Raw genomic sequence first — 20,772 nt, 5'->3', positions numbered from 1 at the left:
GGAATGCTTTGGAGCCCAATGGAGGATCTGTTGGTCATCTCTGAGGTTTTTTTTTTATGAAAATGTAAATATTGATAGACTCATAAAGTTGGAAGAGACCACAAGAGCCATCAAGTCCAAATTGTCGCCATGCACAAATACACAATCAAAGTAGTGATAAAGGGCAAAGCTAGGAAAAATTACCATTTTGAACAACTCCTCTCAGGATCCCTCAACCATTATGACGACTGGGGGTTACAGTATAAAATAGTAATGTTTCCAAGTTCTTCTGAAAGAGGAATGGAGTATAATTCAGGAGAGGTCCATCCATTGAGGACGTCATAGCTCAGCAGTTGAACACATGCTTAGAATGTGTGAAAGATTCCATTTTCAGCCCCTGAACCCTTCCAGCTCTCAGACAGCAAGGACACCTTGTGGCTCTGGGCAACCACCTCCCATCACAGCAGAATCTACTGAGTAGACCAAGGGTGGGCAAGTTGTGAACTTCTATCGCCCCAAACCAGGAGGCCCCCAAATTGCCCAGATCTGCAGTAAACTAAGCAGGCCACTAGTGTAAGTCAGATTGATGTGTTTATATAGGAAAACCTCTCAAAAAGTGAATAAAGCATGTTCATTGTAGTGAAGTGGTCTATTTTATCCCCCATGCTTTTTAACATCTACATGAAACCGCTGGGAGAGGTCATCCGGAGTTTTGGAGGGTGTTGCCATCTCTACGCAGATGACACACAAATCCACTACTCGTTCCCACCTGACTCCAAGGAAGCCCCTTGGGTGCTGAACCAGTGCCTGGCCGCTGTGGTGGACTGGATGAGGAGAAACAAGCTGAGGATCAATCCTGACAAGACAGAGGCCCTCCTGGTCAGTCGCTCGTCGGATCGGGGTATTGGGTGGCAACCTGTGCTGGACGGGGTTGCACTCCCCCTGAAATCACAGGTCCGCAGTTTGGGGGTCCTCCTGGATTCAGCGCTGACGCTTGAAGCGCAGGTGTCGGCGGTGGCCGGGAGGGCTTTTGCACAACTCAAACTTGTGCGCCAACTGCGACCATACCTCGTGAAGTCTGACTTGACCACGGTGGTGCATGCCTTAGTTACCTCTAGACTGGACTACTGTAATGCGCTCTACGTGGGGCTTCCCTTGAAGACGGCCCGGAAGTTACAGCTGGTCCAACGTTCGGCCGCCAGACTAATAACGGGGGCGAGTTACAGGGAGAGATCTACTCCCCTGTTTAAGGAGCTCCACTGGCTGTCGTTCATCTTCCGGTCCCAATTCAAGGTGCAGACCATCATTTATAAAGCCCTAAACGGTTTGGGACCCGCCTACCTTCGTGACCGTATCTCCTACCATAAACCTGCCCGACCTCTCCGATCATCAGGGGAGGCCCTCCTGTCGTCACTACCTATATCTCAGGCTCGCCTTGTAGGAACAAGGGAGAGGGCCTTTTCTGCGGTGGCCCCTCACTTGTGGAACTCATTGCCCATTGAAATCAGGCAAGCCCCCACCCTTTTAGCCTTCAGGAAAGATTTAAAAACATGGCTCTTCCGGTGTGCTTTCGGAGAGTAAATGTTCTATGCTACTCCCCCCCGATATTTATCCTCTAGACTGGTTCACTATCTGATGTCCCGTCCCTCGAGGTTTTATTCTGATCCCTTTCTCACCCAGAGTTTTAATTTTTAATCTAGTTTTTAAATGTAGTATTCATGCGGCCCGCTCGTGTTATATTGCTGTTTTGATCTTATGTTGTACTGTTTATTTTATGTAATGTATTATTTAATTGTATTATGTTATGGTTTATTGTATTGTCTTGGGCATGGCCCCATGTAAGCCGCCCCGAGTCCTCATTGGGGAGATGGTGGCGGGGTATAAATAAAGTTTTATTATTATTATTATTATTATTATTATTATTATTATTATTATTATTATTAAGTGTGACGCATTAACATTAAATTAAAATTACTGTCATTCAGAGTTTCTCTAACTTTCAGCAAAATGGGTCATCTCATGCACATTTGTTCAGAGGTAAATATGATGGATTTTGATTGAACCTGCTTAAAAGTGTACTGATAATCAAAAGTCTGTTTTGGTGGGTTTTCAGTTCTTATTGGATGCAGTAACTCCAATGCCATTCTGGTTTATTATTACTTGGATAGCACCAATACTTACCTGCAAGCAACTGATTGGACAGATTTAACCTCACGGAGATTGATAACTTGATTTAGGCCATGGTTCTGAGACATTATTTTTTTAAAAATGATTTTAGTACAGTGCTGTAACATAAATGTGTAGTGGATGTAATGCTAGGATTTTCTTCATGACACCATGTGCTCTCTGTTTCCAACCCATTGCTCTAGGTTGGATAATGTTTCTCAAATTCTGCTCCTTCAGGTGTTTTGGACTTCAGTTCCCAGAAATCCTAGCCACCTCGCCAGCTTTTAGAAATTGTGGGAACTGAAGTCCAAAACACCTGGAGGAGAAGAGTTTGAGAAGCACTGCTCTAGGAAATCTTATGAGTATGATTCCAACCATCATTTTTCTCATCTCTTTTTTATAGCAGAAAATTATAATTTTCAACAGCACATTAAGCTATGCTAGTGATGGGGATGGGGATGGGGATGGAACTCCTTGTCTTGCTTACTTTGATTTTATAATCTATTTTTTTACTTTTAGTTCTTGTGCATTCATTTGTCTAAACCCATTTCCTAGTCCCAAATAATGTATGTTGATTGAATTAAACTAAATACACTCACCAAATCAATTGCTAAGTGTTACTAAGTTGGCAAGTATATAAATCCTATTAGTTCAATAGGCTTGCTATAAGTAGAGCTATTAATTAGCTTTAAACCATATCTCAGCCATTTTCACCAATCACATACCTCTTTTCTAAGTTTTATTTCCTATTTCATTTTGTACAAGCTGATATATTTAGCAGTTTGCAAGAACCCCCATCTCATACAATTAAAAGGTTTAATTACTCTCAAAAGACACGGATAACAACCTACTTATTATAAAAATAGAGTAAGTACAGTGAACTATGAAAGTGGCTCAATCCAATAAAGTTTATGGAGTTCTCTAATAAGGAGTGGGGTTGGGCACTAGAGCTGGTAGAATATTAGCTGGCATCTTGTTAAAGAGTTAGGCAGATGTCAAGTCCAACTTAAATCTATGTAATTCAGTTTTTGGTTATGCCTTGATTCAAAGCCAATGTAAATCTGCCTTAACATGTTGCGCACCACCAACACAGTCATATAGTGGCCAGTGGAGAGCAGAGAATACTTGAGAAGCATTTGGTTATGTCCCTATAGTTAGATGTCCGACAGTGATGATATTCTCTGGCACATTCTAGGTCTCTGGAGTTCCAAAGATTGGTGCCGTTGTTGTGGATCAGGCTGTAGGAACATAGACAATAACTTCTCAAAAATCTGACACCCTCCACCTGGTGTTATATGGTTGTGTCAAGGGCAGGTGCCATGAAAAAGTTGAGTTTACACAGAGAAAAGGAACATATGTGACCACCGCCAGAACACTTACATGATGTCTCTTTGATGAAGGATCTCAGCTATTCTTAGTCAAGTACATTGTTTTTCAAAACTGAAATTAAACAAATTGCAAGATAGCTTGGTGTAATGGTTTGAGCACTGGATTATGATTTCAGAAACCAGAGTTTGAATCCCTGCCAGATATGGAAATCCACTGGATAAACTTAGGCAAATCACACTTTCTCAGACACAGAGGAAGGCAAAAGCAAAGGCAAATGTTTCAGAACAAATCTTGCCAAGAAAACCCTGCAATAGGTGCACCTTAGAGTCACAATAATTCATAAACAACTTGAATGCATATAATAACTAAGCACATATAACAAAGAGCCTTGACATCCTTTAAAGTACAAATCATATTAGTTAACCTACTGAACCAATGAAAATGTGCAAGGGTCAAGTTTGCAAAGTTTGCATGGCTTCAATAAATGTGTTATAAATGGGACTAACAGTAGAACTCAGGATTAATGCAGCAAACATGACAGACAAATGGCAGTGTTAGAAACATTAATGCAAGCATTGACTTCACAGATCTTATATACTTTTACTTTGAACTTTATGAGAAAATATTTTACTTCTTTTAATAAAAATTATGTGGCCCATAAGAGACAATTCCTTTCTATTTGTTTTTATTTCTAGGGATAGCCAATTACAACCTAACAAGACAGACTTAAAATTGGCAGCATACACCAGTTCTTCTCCATTTGCTCCATGGAGCCCACCAGCTCCGATCCCACAATGCAGAGATACTTACACGGGGCTCCATGGTGCAAATGGAGAGGAACCAGTGTATGCCGCCATGGCAGCAACACAGGAGGCTTCCTGTGTTGCATAGGAATCAATGAGGGGAAGCTGGCCGGTGGACACTTCCCCCCATGGAGTGGGGTTTGGGGTAAGTCAGGTGATGTGAGACATGGGGCAATGGGTTCCTCATGCCCCACACTGGACACAGCCGGATTTGCCACACTCTGTGCCTATTCCAGTGGCCAATGTGATAAGGTCATTCGTGAGGCAGTAAAAGAGATATGGTGTTGCCTATTGAAAACATTATTGGATACATGGGATGTTCAAAAGTATTCAGCAGCAATAAGAACAGATGCTCAGTTCACCAGCTAAGGACTGGCACCTCAATCCCATTAGGGATAACAATGGTTAATATAGCATAGTCATAGTTGTAATGGATAGGTGTGCTGAGGTCCCTAAATATTTAGATGGCATTCGAAATCCTGATACCGTTCACTTGATATGCATGAATCCATATATCCAATACTCCATACATACCACAACAGATACACCAAATGCCAGAATTATTTTATGCTTCTGAATAAGGACTAAAGTTGGATAGGCTCCGGCAGAAGCCAAACAACTGTAAAAAATTAACTGGAGAAGATGCAAGAGAAAGAGGCTTAAGAGAGCCGTTGGCTTGGAGATAATTTCCAAGACCAAATGACTTTTTATCAGCCATTTATACAAAATATTCTGATTTTCTGACATCTAGATTGACTGGACTGTTTTAGAATATTTTGGAGGATGAAAGGATTCCAGATCCATGGCTAAATGGCAGAGTTGTTGTAGTTCCAAAACCTGGAAAGGTTACTAAAGGAGAACCATGTTGCCCAATATGAATCAGGAGCGAAACCTGTTCAATTAACAAGAAGACTGAACTGAATAATATTATCTCTGATTCCACACAGCCTGAGCAGTCAGACTTTGTTAGTGACCACAGTTTAGGCAAATGATTAATATTGTGGCAAAGAGCAAGCTCCATAGAAAATCACTTGGGATATGTACATTATATATATGCCTACAACATGACAATATGAGATTCCTTTTTTAAAGTTCTTGGTAAATACAACCAGACAATATTTTTAAAAAGCTCTACAGAAACTATATCACATTTCAACAGCTACTGTGAAAGTTAATAGCTGTGGTTTGCCAGTTTAATAGACTCATTCAATAACAGAGTTTGAAGAGACCACATGAGCCATCTAGTCCAAAGCCCTCGCTATGCAGGAAAAGCACACTCAAAGTACCTCAGACAGATTTCCATCCAGCCTCTGTTTAAAAGCCTGTAAGGACCATATGCCAAGGCAGGGAGTTCCACTGCTGAACAGCTCTTACAGTCAGGGAGTTCTTCCTAATGTTCAGGTGGAATCCCCTTTCCTGTAATTTGAACCCATTGGTCTGGGTTCTGTCATGTATCCCCTCAACCTTCTCTTCTGCAGGCTAAACATACCCAGCACCCAGTTTCTTCATTATCTCATGGTATTAAGCAGAGATACTCATAGGAGCCGTGATGGTACAATGGGTTAAACAGACCTCACAACCTCTGAGGATGCCTGCCATAGATGTGGGTGAAACGTCAGGAGAAAACGCTTCTAGAACATAGCCAGACAGCCCAGAAAACTCACAGCAATCCAGTGATTCCAGCCATGAAAGCCTTCGACAATACAATAATAAGAATAATAAAACTTTATTTCTATTCTTTCCTCTCTCCCCAAAGGGACTCAAATGCAGTGTAAAGGAAGAGGAATAATTTGGATAATTGGACTTCACTATCTTATCAAGGATTATTTTGCAATAATGTTATATTTTATGTTGTAGTGGGAGGTCTAGACAAATATTAAGTTTATATTAATCCTTTCTTTCACTTTTTTGTTTTTAATTAATTGCTGGGGACGGAGGGATAAGAGGGGATAAGGGAGGGATAAAAGGGGATAAGAGAGTATTGTCATTTTACTTAGCATAGTGCTTTACAATTTGATAAAGAAAAATCTATTTTAAAAGGATGGTTGCTATCTTTTCGAGGGGTGTGTGCATGGGCGTATAGAATGGAACAATCCACACACTACTGTTTTTTTCCAGAAGCTGTAAATGGCTTGGCAAGTCACTCATACAATGGAGGATGATGCCTGGTATTTTATAGTTCTTCTTTGAGTTCACATCTGTTTTTATAATGGCCATAAAAGCAGCTGCAAATCAAAACCACGTTGTTGCATTCTCAAGGCACAGCCTTTGAATAACAGCTTCAAAGTGAGTGGTGCATTGTACTACAAAGGGAGTGGTGCTTTTTTAGGCATAAGCCGATGAGGCAAAGGTTAGGACTCCTTTCTAGCTACAGGGACTAAAGGTATATCAGATTAGACATTGGTTAGACAGTACTCCTTGTCTTTTACCAGTTACAGACTGTTAACCTGATATGAGGCTCAGTGTTATACATAAATATTGAAAATGGACATAATTGAAATTGTTCCTTGGTCCCTACGTATTACCTGGTATGCAGGGTCGCAGCCAGAAAAAAATTTCGGGAGGGGTTTTGAAAATTTCGGGGGGGGGGGGGGTTGAACCCCTAGCACATACCCCTCCCCGCTACAAACCTGTCAATATCTGCTTGAGATAGTGCCTGGAGGGACTCTTAATGTTTTGCATCTCATAGACTTAGCATGGGGATTTGGTTAACCAGTTAAAATTCATGAGTAAACGAGATTTTTTTTATAACTTGAAAAATTTCGGGGGGGGGGGGTTGAACCCCTAAACCCCCCCCCCCTCGCTACAGGCCTGCTGGTATGGCTTGAGGAATATCTTATATGTTACTTCTCAATGGACATGTGGATGCAAAAAAATAGTAACAATCTACACCAGCAGTTTTAAAGTGTGTTTTGAGGAGTCCTTGGAGCTCGATGAAGCATACTGAGGGGCTCTGCACTTCTCTTCTTTCCTTCCTTTGTTGTTTTGATGTCTTGCTTTTTGTCCGATATGACAAAAAAATTTAATTTTAGTTGTTAATTTATTATTTGTTTTTATATGTTGGGTTGTCAATTTTTGTTATTATGGGTGTATTGTTGTTGTGTTTGGGCATTGAATTTTGGCCTTCTATGTTTGGAATCTGTCCTGAGTCCCTCCAGAGAGACAGGATGGAATATAATAAAATAATAATAATAATAATAATAATAATAATAATAATTCCTTCCCCCCAAGCCTTCCCTCCTATTTCCTGCTCCTTCCCCTCTCTCCGCCTCCCTCACCACCAAAAACCCCTTTTCCTCACTTCCCTTGCTACAAAAGCCCCTTTTCCTTGTCTCCCTTGCCACCAAAAGCCTTTTTCTCTCACCTTCCTCACCACCCAGACTCTTTCCCTCTCGCCTTCCTTGCTTCCAAAACCCTCAGGTGGTCTTATGAGTGTGTTTTTCCTGCACGACAGAAGGGAGTTGAACTGAATGGTCCCTGGGATTTCTTCTCTTCTTCTTCTTCTTCTTCTTCTTCTTCTTCTTCTTCTTCTTCCTCCTCCTCCTCCTCCTCCTCCTCCTCCTCCTCCTCCTCCTCCTCCTCCTCCTCCTCCTATTATTATTATTATTATTGAGGCTGGGTAACCATCTGTTGGGGGTGCTTTGATTGTGCTTTTTCTGCATGGCAGAAGGGGGTTGGACTGGATGGCGTCTTCCATTGAAATATTGTTAAGTTTATGTTGGATAAAATTGTTCTCTGCCTTAAATATAGTATTGTTCTTTCTTTCGCACTACAAATGAGATATGTGCAGTATGTCATGGTTTGCAAAGGCACTGTGCTGTGTCTGTTTACTGGAAAATGAAGTGCATGAAGCCGATTGAGCCTGCAAAGACCTGGGGATTGATTTGATGATGTTTCTGTTCTGCTGCTGCAGAACCAGTTTCGGCAAGTTTTCAGTGCTGACTGAGTACTGCTGGTGATGAGAGCCGTGTACTCAGAGAGGCTATTTTGAGGCCTGTTTGCTGCTGAGAAAAGAGGGAGAAGAACCAGGACTGTATTCTTCTCTGAAGCAGATTTGTGGACTGAGAACAGGCTATTTTTGACTGTGGACTTCTCTAAGTGATCAGAGGGACCATTGCAAACACTACTGTTTTTGATCTCTTGGAATCAATTAAGTTCTTGTATTTTTGTTCTGCAAACCTGAGTGGCATGCTATTGCTCTGCGGGTGACTCTGGATCGCGGGCACACGTAAGAGCTTCTATTTATCATCATCAGTCCATAACACCGTGTTCATAGGAATTTGTTCTTTTTCTTTTTCAATTCATTCACACAAACACTGTCTATCCATCTGCCACCTGCCCAGCCTGTCTGTCAAGTGTTTAAATGCAATGCATCAAAAAGTTTGCCCATGCCCGATTAATATAATATAATATAATATAATATAATATAATATAATATAATATAATATAATATAAATATAAATATAATATAATATATTTATTGGGATTCCACGAGAAACTTTTGCTTCAAAAAGGACTCAACGTATGAAAAGGTTTGAGAACCCCTGATCTACACTAAGAAGAAAATGTGGTCAGGAAGCAAGCTGGATTGTTACAGCACTAAACTATTTTGTTAATTGTTTAATCAAAAATTGATTTTAAGAAACAGAGACAGACAAGCATCAAATATTAGCATTTTATGGCTTCGATATAAGTACACTTCTTCTTCTAAAGTTTCTCTCTAACAGGCAAATTTGTCCATTTGAAGACAGTTTATGGCATCTTAACACATTATACCAGATGTGCAACAACAAAAAGAGCACAATACACTATATTCAGGACTTTATTTACTCTGAAAAAAACACAATATCCTGTTGCACATGTTATTTTTTTTACATCCGTTTGTTGTTGTTTTTTTTTAAAGGAGGGAAGTATAATGCTAGAGTTTGGGGAGAGAACTGAAACTCAACTTTTTACCTAGCTGGTACATGTAGCGCATTGGCATTTTAGCAAGTAAGGTGTGAGGCCTTCCACAGGGAAGCATTTCATGGCATGACTGTGAGTCCTCTTTGAGAGGAAGGTCAGTTCTGCGGCTTGGCCTTTTGCACTATGTAGGGTGACTACAAACTTTGCCCGCAGCAACTGACACTCAGCCAGCTCCTGCTAGCCAAATATTTATATATCTTGTTACAGTTTACTTTCAAGCTCTTGCTTCCAGAGGTGTTCACTCCCATTCTGAAGTGGTTACTTCCCCATACAGTGACATATCCTATTACTGTTTGCTTAGCATACAAGAGAAGCCAAGACATCATGGAGGGTAATTTTAGGCCTTCCTTTGTCCACAACAATTAGCTCTCTCTATGTAAGGCCAATGAAGGATTCTCATTCATGACAGTCTGAGAGCCAAATGAAATGGGATGGCAGTAGACCAGGGGTCCCCAAACTAAGGCCCGGGGTCCGGATGCGGCCCTCCGAGGTCATTTACCTGGCCCCCGCCCTCAGTTTTATAATATAATATATTGTATATACATATAATATTGATAATAATATTATAATGTAATACAATATAACACTAAAAATAATACCATATAATAATATTAATTATATATTCTATATTACATATAATATTACTAATAATATTACAGTATAGTGGTATAGTTCAATATAGTAATATATAATGCTAATATTGTGCTATGCTAATAATATAATATATTGTATGTACATATAATTTGTAAGCCACTCTGAGTCCCCTTTGGGGTGAGAAGGGTGTGATACAAATGTAGTAAATAAATGCAGTAAATAATAAATAAATAAATAAATTTTAGACTTAGGCTCACCCAAAGTCTGAAATGCCTTGAAGGCACACAACAACAACAACAACAACAGCAACAACAACAACCCTAATTAACTTGACTATCTCATTGGCCAGAAGCAGGACCACACTTCCCATAGAAATCCTGATAAATGTATGTTGGTTAAAATTGTTTTTTATTTTTAAATATTGTATTGTTCTTTCATTGTTCTTGTTCTTGTTCTTGTTGTTGTTTTTGCACTACAAATAAGACATATGAAGTGTGTCGGAATTTGTTTGTATTTTTTTCAAATGATAATCCGGCCCCTCAACAGTCTGAAGGATTGTGGACCGGCCCTTGGCTTAAAAAGTTTGAGGACCCCTGCAGTAGACTATCACTATAAATGGCAGCCTGGCCCAGTTCTGCAGAAAGCAGGAGCTAGCAATTGGGATTTTCAAGACTACAAAAAGTGCATGTGCAGGTGTCTATGTATACTATTCTACAACATCCAGGGGAGTTTCTTTTCTGTGGCACTCTGCTGGAAATGCTCCACATCAAGAGACTGGAATATTACAAAACTCTTAAACTTTCATGGTCAGTTGGAGCACCAACCTCTGTGTCAGAAATGCATTCAATAAATATCACCCACTTATTCATCCAGAATCAGCAATTTGCTAGATTTTACAGGGTTCCTATCCTCCAAAAAAAAAAAAGGTTCGGGTCCAACCTAATTTCGAGACCGCATCTCTTTCTATGAACTGGCATGGGCTTTAAGATCTACTGGGGAGGCCTTTCTCTCGGTCCCACCTCCGTCTCAAGTGCAGTTGGTGGGGATGAGAGAGAGGGCCTTCTCAGTGGTGCCCCCCCCCTCCCCCCGGCTCTGGAATGCCCTCCCGAGGGAGATCAGGCAGGCCCCAACCCTCCAAACCTTCTGCACACAATTAAAGACCTGGCTTTTCCAACGAGCCTTTGATCATGTTTAGACTCTCTTATAATACACATGAGGACCGTTAGACTCTTTTTTAGCACTTTACAATTCTGAGGTCGAATACTGCTGTTTTATCTACAGCAAATGCGGTATTTTATTGTTTTTGCCAGGGAGTACTGTAAATTTATGGTGTGTTGATTGTTTATTGCCTATGTTTTGTTTTGCACTTGTTGTATTTTATATTTTGTGTCACACCTTGAGTGTTTTGTGAGCTGCCCTTAGTCTCTCTGGGAGATGGTGGTGGGATATAAATAAAGTTTTATTATATTATTATAATTATAAGGTTCAAATAATACCTATATATTTCAAAATGAGCTACTGATCATTCAGGAATTCCGCTCCATATACTAAGGTGAGAATCTGGCAGCCTCTCTAGATCTTTTTGGATTGCACTTCTCAGCTTTCCTCACTGCTAATGCTGCTGAATGTTGTAGCTCAACATCTAAAACCCAAATGATCTCCATCCTTACAAAAAAACAGTTTCCTGGTGTTTAATCTAAAGTAACCCAACTATGAGGTTTCGGAGCCTACTGGTGTTGAAGAACTCTTGTGCTTGCAATCATCAGGATTTTAATTATATTGTACTATCACCCTGCCTCAAATGCAAACAAAGTTGTTTCTACTTATAACCCTCCATTGTCTTCATACTATTTCTTCTATATTTTAGACCCACCAAAGCAAACACAAAACCAAAACATAAACCCACACCTTATGAAGGCTAGACAAATGTTGAAGTGCCATGACATGACCCAAAAGTGCAGGTATCTTTGTTGTTCCTGGCAAGCAGCTTACAAGTTACCTTGTCACTGGTTGGTCAGAACAGAATTCTGACGCACACAATGACTGAGTTGCAGTGGTATGGCATCGTAACTAACCAGCTAGATGCTAATTTTGGTTTCAAACACTGTAATGAGCTTTGGGAACACACTGTTTCACAACAGTAACATGGCAGGTAACTCTGAGCTAAACAAAAGATGAGCTGTTAAGGGAACTTACTGCGAAGCATGACCCTTCCAAAGACAGTATGATCTCTGTCCAAAGTGCTACAGTTCCAGCGGTGGTGACGGAATTGGTGCTGGCATTCCCGGATCCATTCCTTGGCTCCATCCCCTACTGACTGCATGATGTCGGGATATGTTTGGCATAGATGCCGCTGCTGGTTGACCAATCCAGGGATATTGTCACAGATCACCTTTGTCCCCAGAGCCCCAATGTACCTGTAGAGATAGGAGAAATGCACATGAAATGATAGTATGTCCAATTCATAATTTATACAGTGTCTAGCAGCTCCTGAAGAATCAGAATCCTGTAGTGCAGTGGTTCCCAACCTTTGAGCCTTCAGGTGTTTTGGACTTTAACTCCCAGAAATCCCAGCTATCTTACCAGCTGTTAGGAATTATGGGAGCTGAAGTCCAAAACATCTGAAGGCCCAAAGGGAACCACTGTTGTAGTGGTTTGAACATTTGATGATTCCAGAGATCAGGGTTCAAATCCCACTCAGCCACGGAAACTGACTGAGCAATTCACATTATCTCATTGCTTCACTATGCTTAATGCAAGTGTGACAATCAGGCAGCCCCCTCAGAAGCAGCAGGACTTTAGCTTCTAGCATTCTTCACCACTGGCTATGCTGGCTGCTGGGAACTACAGTCCAACATCTGAAGAACAGAATAACTCCCAAAGCTATCTTAATGACATTCCTGACTCTGGTGTGCTCCTACCCAATCTGCACAACTTTCTGTCTCCAATGCAATAAAAATTATTGGAACAGAAGAAATTACCCTTCTAAAATCCAGCACTGACAGTTTGGCTCTTTTAAACAGAATAATTTCTTTCTCTGCACATCTCTAATTCAAAACTTGCCACATCTGGACACCAGCTCTTGTGTCCAGATACCCATATACCCTTCCTGGTTGGTTCTGAAGCTCTCAGAACCAGCATACAGGGAATGTAATGCTTCCAAACAAATGTTTCCCCCAGCAAGGAAGAAAAGCTTGTTTCAGCTTTGATGTGACTTGCCCATATGTCAGTCTTACACTAAAATTCTGTCTGAGGTGGAAGGGGCACAGGATGAGGAGGGAATTATATTCAGGGACAGCATGTTGCTGAGCCATCAGGAAAATGCATTGTGTCTAACACAATTATCTCAAATCAATGCCTCAGGCCAAAAGAGCATGCAATGTTGTGTTGAATTATTGTTGTTAGGAATCAGACAAGCTGAAGAGCAAGATTTCCCAGTACTGTCAAAAAAGCAAAGCAGCAAGGTGTAGCTGGAAGGATGAGCAAGAGTCTTTGGAAGGGGTCAGCCTGGGTTTAAGATTCCTGGTGAATTCTGCAATTTGAGTGCTACTCTCCACTTAAGAAATTCCAAACCCATGAGACAATAATACCAAAAAGAGATTACAAAATACATTCCTGGGCAATACCTTGCTTTAATTTGAACCTGTAAGGAGCAACTCTGAATGCTAGGTTCTCAATTTAAAGAAAATCAACTTCAACAGCTGTACTCATGTTAATCTAAAAGATAAGAATAATACATAAAAAATATTTTTCCCAATATTTTTCAAGCAGTGTATGGCTGAATACATGGATGCAGAGGGCCAACTATATGCATCCTTCCTGTTAAGCTGCAGTCCACTTTGAGAGCCTGTTGCCGAATGGGGTGAAGAAGATTCATTCAACGGGCAATTTGGGTGTAAGAAGGAGAATGTTTTCACCCCCCTCCATCACCAGAAGCATAATCACTGTGGCAAGTGCTTGTTGAAGTCTTATTTGTTGGCAGGAAATGAGCAAAAGTATTGTCTTTCTTGTTTCCCAGTTGCTAGCTAAACAGGCTTCCTTAGTTCATTCTAGTGACTGGCTCAAAAGATGGATGGGGTGGTGGTGGATCAGGTCAGGAATGTTACCTCCCTTTAACTATGTAGCTAATCTAAAATTTCAATGATTTTATATTCCTGAAAGTATTAGAAAAATGCCTTGTCTTCTATCAGAAACCTTGATGGTTTCTGATAGAAGTGATATCTGAACCAGAGGCTGAATTACTTCTAGCACAAAACAGTTTGATGTGCCTTCTATACTCATGTATCAGTTGATCCCATGTACGTTGAGGGCAGGTTTTGAGCCAAATTTTGATATGGTTCATGGATATGTCAAGAGTCATTCCATGGGAAAATAAGAGGGCCAGCAGCATCTCAGGGAAGCAGCTGCCTTGGCCATTGCCATTTTCCACCCGACCATTCAAAAAAGGCGTAAGTGGTGCCATGGTGGAGAGAGCAGAAAAGGAATTTTTGCTTCTCTTAGGTTGTCCCAGGATGGACTAAGCTCTCACCTTTCATCACTCTATGCAGGGAATGGTTTATTTTTGGATGAGCGTTAAAGGAGCAGTAATAACATGAATTCATGGATAAGCCATCCCAGGTTGTTTTTTGTTTTTTTTGGGGGGGGGGGTTGATTTTTTAAAACTAAAAATTTCAGGCTTATACATGAGTATAAAACTATTTTTATTTGATTTGCAGCACAATCAATGCATGTTCATTTCAGATGAAGTTACTCTGGACCCCAAGATATTTAATCCCAAGATAATGTTCATACAATTCCTATCTTAGATAAACTGAATTTCTATTTTTCATTTATCAATAATCTGCTCCCTTTAACAGGACCCAGAACACATTACTACAGATCTTAAAATAATGCAGACAGTCAAGTAAAATGTGGAATTTTCCATATCCATCAAAGAGCATCCTTCTTTCATTCCAGACAGAAAACAGTAATTTTTAGTTTTTTAAGCTGGAGACTGGCTTTTGCCACATACCTCTGAAGTTGCATTTCTGGCTGAAAGGGAAACGATTTGGGTAGGGTTCAAATGTTTCAAGTTCCTAGACTGGAATTAAGGCCCTCCCTTTAATAATAAGGAGGGGAGAGAAACAATATGCCTGGGCCATATTTCACCGTCTATCTCACCATCTGCTATCATTTGTATTAGTCATGGAGATAGCTCACAGCCTTAGAAAAGCTCTGCGAATACAGACGAGGGCCCGTTATTTTTCTCCTTTTAAAATATTTGGTTTAAACTCTGGTGAGAAGTTGAGGTCATCTAGGGCTGGCCTGGTGGATAATAAACACTGCTCCCCACAGCCTTTGCAAGGGAGGGCTGTTTTGGCTAACACACATTATTTTCACAAGCTGGCTCATCAACTGTTCAACAGCCAGCAAACACACAGAGATGATGAGGAAGAAAAGGCAGCAGAAAATGAGAGCCTGGAAAGGTTACATTTTGGACCCTGCTGGCTAGAGGATTCTGGGAGTTGGTGCCCAAGGTTTAAATCCAAATATCCCTGCAAGAATAGACCCACTGAGTCAATGGTAACTTAGTAAGCCAACATTTATGTAAGTTCCATTGATATAATGGGTCAAATCTATCAGACGCTTTTGAATTCAGACATTTAAAAGTAACCTTTTCAACCCCTGCAGAACACAGAAAACTTTGTCAAGTATGAACAGCAGCAACAAATAATCCTTTGACACTTTAAAGGGAATAATTCTCCAAAGTTTCCACAAATGAAAACCAGTATAATCTTTTGACACTTTCAAGGCAATAATTCTCCAAAGTTTCCACAAATTAAAACCAGGACACTTCCAGCAAAAATTGCAGTGTGTTGAAGACGGCAAAAGTTATTATCCAAGAAAAACGTACAAGGCAAGAGTGCAGCAGTTTGCTTTTGCCCAAGTCTATTGGAAAGAACAAGATTCCACTCCCTTCCCTCTGCTGAACTTAGTGAAAACTACTTTTACACTCTGAACTCAATTTGTGGCAACTGAAGTAACTTAAAGAGGGAAATGTGATTGGTCAGGATTGTCCTTGCTGCGTCAAGACAATTGGAGGGTATGGAATAAGTGTTCATGGCCTTTATCCATGTCTATATGTTCAGCTTGAATTTTCCATGGAATTCTTGGTTGTTTTCTGTTTTGGAAATTGTCAGGTGGGAGAAGAGATGGCTTGTTGATCAGAGGATTCATTGTGCTCTCAGGCCTCTTCCATATGCCCCTATATCCCAGGATCTGATCTCAAATTATCTTCTTACCCCAGATTATCTTGCAGTAGAGACTCAGGCTCCTTCTACACTGCCATATGAAATTCAGAATGAAGTGGATTATATGGCAGTGTAGACTCATATAATCCAGTTCAAAGCAGATAATGTGGATTGTCTGCTTTGATAGTCTGGATGTTATGCTAGTGTAGAAGGGGCCTCATATAATCCAGTTTGAAGCAGATAACCTGGAATCAGATCTTGGGATATAGGACAGTGTAGAAGGAGCTTTAGTAGAAGAAGGTAGATATAGCTTCCTGACTGGTTTGGATCAAAATCTGATGTAACAAGCTATTGGCAGGATGTTTTCTTGACCCGTGTGCTGGGGAACAGGAAAAACTGATGATGACCTTATTCCCCCTTTTACTTAGTGGTATCTTACCACAGCGTGTGTATACAACCACTTGAAAAAACTGCATCTCTATGATGTCCTGCCAAAGGCTGAGAAGAATTTTACTGTTTCCCAGCTTCCTGACTTGAGTGTAGATGTGTGGTAAAAGTCTCACCACTTTGCAGGATGTTAGTGACAAGTGGTTGCATGCACAATGTGGTAAAATATCACAGTGAATGGCTGCCTGTATTCAGCCAAATAGAATAATGGTCAAGGTTGTGTCATCTTTAGATTTTTCTCCCTTTTCTGAGTTCTTAAAGAGACAATAATATTTGTCTCTTTAAGAACCTGTGGCATATCCTCCAACATTTTGTAGATGAAATCTGTGACAAATCTGTCCAAGCAAAACCTTCTCACTTTGCAAGAAATATGGAATACATATAAATAGATACATATGTACATACTAAGTAAATACTATGGAGCCTCCAGTGGCCAAGGGGATAAAAGCCTCATGACTTGAAGGTTGGGTTGCTGACCTGAAGGCTGCCAGGTTCGAATCCCACCCAGGGAGAGCGCGGATGAGTTCCCTCTATCAGCTCCAGCTCCATGCGAGGACATGAGAGAAGCCTCCCACAAGAATGGTAAAACATCAAAAACATCTGGGCGTCCCCTGGGCAACATCCTTGCAGACAGCCAATTCTCTCACTCCAGAAGCAACTCCGGTTGCTCCTGACATGAAAAAAAAAACCCTAAGTAAATACATAAACTGGATTTGAAATCACTATGCCTCATATCAGACTGATTAAACCCGAGGTTTGATGTAAGTATTTGGATTTTGGCCTCTCCATTTGTCAGCTCTGTGAGTTCTCACAACCCGAATCCATGTGAAACTAATCGCCTGCTCAATTTTCAGTCTGTATATATCAAACCATCACACCAAAATCTTTCCAGAAACCACAGGAAGTATCACCAGAAATATTCAGCCTAACTATCTCAAGAATTGCATTCATAATCCTTTATTCTGCTATTTCTTCCATTTTCAGTGCAGGTTTGTCTGTTACAGATAGAAATTAACTGCTGTCAATTTTGGAATTTTAATTTAATTACTATCATTTTTTCCATTGTGCATTATATAACTGCCATGTACATATGGTTTAGTAGCTCTTTTTCAAGGAGCTAAATCCAGTTCTCAGTTCTCATCCAATTCTTAGTTCCACTGAATCCACTAACATGTTAAGCCAACACTTCTGAAAATTCCCTCAATTAAACAGACCTACTCTATTTGGAATCTGCAACTGAAATTGTCCCAGAGTGTTGAACAGCAAATATATACCTCCACATTTGTGTAATATAATTGTACCCTACTTCATTCAGCGTTATATATGACATTTATGTTTATGCTATTTGTTCATGATCCATCAAGAAAGATATTTGGAAAACCAGAGATCATTTTCACATACACATATTTTTGTATATGGTCTTTCATTCCCAAAGGGTTCATGTTGCTTATCCTTATTAAACTGGCTAGGTGCATCTTTCAGTGTGAACTACTTGATTAGTATGTTCTATTTTCTGCATATGAAACTGCCAGTTCCTGTGCATTAACTAGTTATTCATAGTTTGAATCCTCATCCCAACTGGTGTAGACTGATTGAAGCGATGGGATTTACATAAGTTTTGACTCATCAATCAACATTTAATTAAAGAGGTCTATACTAGAACCATAGAATGTTGCATAGAAGGTACCGCCTGGGCCATCAAGTCTGACTTCTCTGCCATACAGGGAATACAAAATACAGTACTCTTGAAAGATGTCCCTCCAACATCTGTTTAAAGAGCTCCAGAGACAGTCCACCACACTCTGAGGGATGTTCTAGTCTTGAGCAACAGGGAAAAAGCTTGCTGTGTGTTCTACATAACATCTCTTTGGATATTTAAAGGTAGCTATGCCATCATTGCTGTTTTCTCTTCTAACAGTAGGACGAACAACAAGATACAGGCCCATGATTATAGCTACATTAGTTAATGTGTTAAGATGTTCCATGCCATTTGAATTATTGCTTCAAAATGTCTGTCCAACATCCTATATGGCAGTTACGAATGCATAAACTTTACATATTTATGGTGCCTACATCACACCTACCTTAGAGGACATGTAAGGACTGTGAAAGTTTCCTCTGATGTGCTCAGGGATATCTGTGTGGTGGTTTGGAGAAGTAAAAGTAGTCTGCTTTTCAGTCTACCAATTTTTTCATAGAAGAAACTCCTTGCATGATTATGTGGAGCCATGAAGTGCAGCCTTCTTAAGGTGAAATATCAAGTATGATATTTGTCCACAGTTCATGCAGGAAGCCAACGATTTACGCTTTTGTCCACTTTTGCAGCCAAAGGTCTTGATTGAGGCAAATATTATTATAAGGATAAAACCCAGCAGAATGAGGGAGAAAAAGAGCACAGGAAGGTCACTAATTGCTTTATTTTCCTGCCGTCCATCTTGCCAACAAAACTCTATTTCCAAAGCGCCAGCTTCATGCTGTGTGAGGTGATTACTGACTGCAGTGATAGACCAAAGGTTTTTTAGGAGACCCAATTTGGAACTGCTAGGTATGTAGCATTAGCAGAAATGTTTCTTTATCTGCCTCATACAGATTTAAACAAAGGACTGGTAGAAAATGAGAACTAGCACCAACCATTTTTATATGATATTGAGCAGAAAAGTGCAACAAAGGGAGCGGTGGAGGCAAAAAATATACATCCTTCTCTATGGATCTGGAAACAGGTTTTTCTTTCAATATATAAACAACTTGACTTTAACTATTCCAGATCAACACAATCAGTAGACCCACAAGAAGACCAAGTAAAAAAGCATTATGTTTTAACCTGAGAGAACACTTCTCTAGGAATCTCAAGGTCCTCTAGTGTGCAGTTTCTCATTAGAAAACATTTGATTCCTAAAGAGACAATATTTATCTACTAATTGAATATTAAAATTCACAAAAGTCAAACCGGTAAGTGTTGAGTGCCCACTGCATTTTTAAATTAGCACAGTTCAATTCTATGCATTTCTCTCCTTTGCCCTCTTTTTGGTGATGCACTGCCTCTTTACAAGATGATAATTGGTCACTCTCTTCAGCAAACTGTGAAGAACGTGATACAAGTTTTAAGATGGAGCCATAGAAATTAAATTGTCACGAACATGATATAAAATGAAGTAATTTAGATACACAGACCCTTTGTGTGTGTGTGCATTGCTCAGAAAATTGAAGTTATGTGTGTACCAAAGGAAAAGAGTGCAGCTCAGGGGCACAGAGAGAAAAAGAGTTAAAAGAAAACAGTGAATTAAAATAATGAAAAATTCTTTTCTGTGGTGAACTTTGCAATGGTCACTAGCTAATCAAAATGTAAACACATATTTCAATTGTGCACATTAATGAAATTCTTGGAAGAGATTCAGGAAATGTCACTGGCCCCAAATTGTTTTTGCTAAGACTTTTCCTCAGGCAGGAGAAGCATCAGGTGCTGCAGAAGACAAGATTCATTTCTGGTGCTAAAGAAGATAAGACTGGATGGGTTGTCTGGAATTGCCATGGGTTACAATCTAATACTATCTAGAGGGTTGCATGATTTACACCTCTTGGTCTCAACCCAATGCCAACTATTATATCTTAAATAGGAATCAATTGGCAATTGGTAAATAAACGGGAATGAAAGTTCAACTAATTGTTTAGGACTACTGGCTGAATAGGACTGAGGTCACAGATTCATTTTCAAACTGAGCCAAGGTTTGCCACAGGAGGATTTAAATGCTTGAGCAAAGCAACACCAACATTCATCATGCTTCTAGAAGTGTTGAACTGCTTCTGAAGTGCAATACATCTGGAGGATACAAGATCAGGGGAGTCTGTTTTTAGTTGTAGGCTAAGGTTAATGTTTAAATAAACAGAAAACTGTTTTTTTACCCATATATCTTTGCTACAGTGTCACTTTGGTGTTGTTTTGGAAGTGGTTACAACCTGTGTGTAACCAAACCAAAACTGGGATCCAGTCAAACCTATCAAGTCCAGCCAAGAGTTTGAAACACCTTCTTCTCACTTCCAAATTTAAGTTAATGTAATTTAGTTATGTGCATGCTTTTGTGTATCTGTGAAAGAGAATGAGTGAAATTGTGATACAGGTAGAGGATCTCTTATATGAAATCGCCTAAAATTCAAAACTATCCACATAGATGGCTGAGATACTGACACCTTTGCTTTCTGGTGGGTTCATGTACATAAACTTCATTTTATGCAGAATTATTTAAAGTATTGGATATAATTTG

The 20,772-nt window shown here is 40.0% G+C and overlaps 1 protein-coding gene across 1 annotated transcript in view; it reads right to left on the bottom strand.

Moving 5' to 3' along the window:
* wnt2b (Wnt family member 2B) overlaps positions 1–20,772 on the bottom strand; it is a 60,826-nt gene that overhangs the window by 12,023 nt on the left and 28,031 nt on the right. Inside the window, exon 2 of the mRNA XM_062978662.1 lies at positions 12,033–12,253. Within this exon, the coding sequence (XP_062834732.1) occupies positions 12,033–12,253 (221 nt within the window). The remainder of the gene's footprint in view (positions 1–12,032; positions 12,254–20,772) is intronic.

This window comes from Anolis carolinensis, chromosome 4, assembly GCF_035594765.1.
Source record: "Anolis carolinensis isolate JA03-04 chromosome 4, rAnoCar3.1.pri, whole genome shotgun sequence".
In the NCBI taxonomy this organism is placed as follows: domain Eukaryota; kingdom Metazoa; phylum Chordata; class Lepidosauria; order Squamata; family Dactyloidae; genus Anolis; species Anolis carolinensis.
The sequence above is the reverse complement of the archived record's forward strand: the minus strand, read 5'-3'. Positions and strand labels throughout refer to the sequence as shown.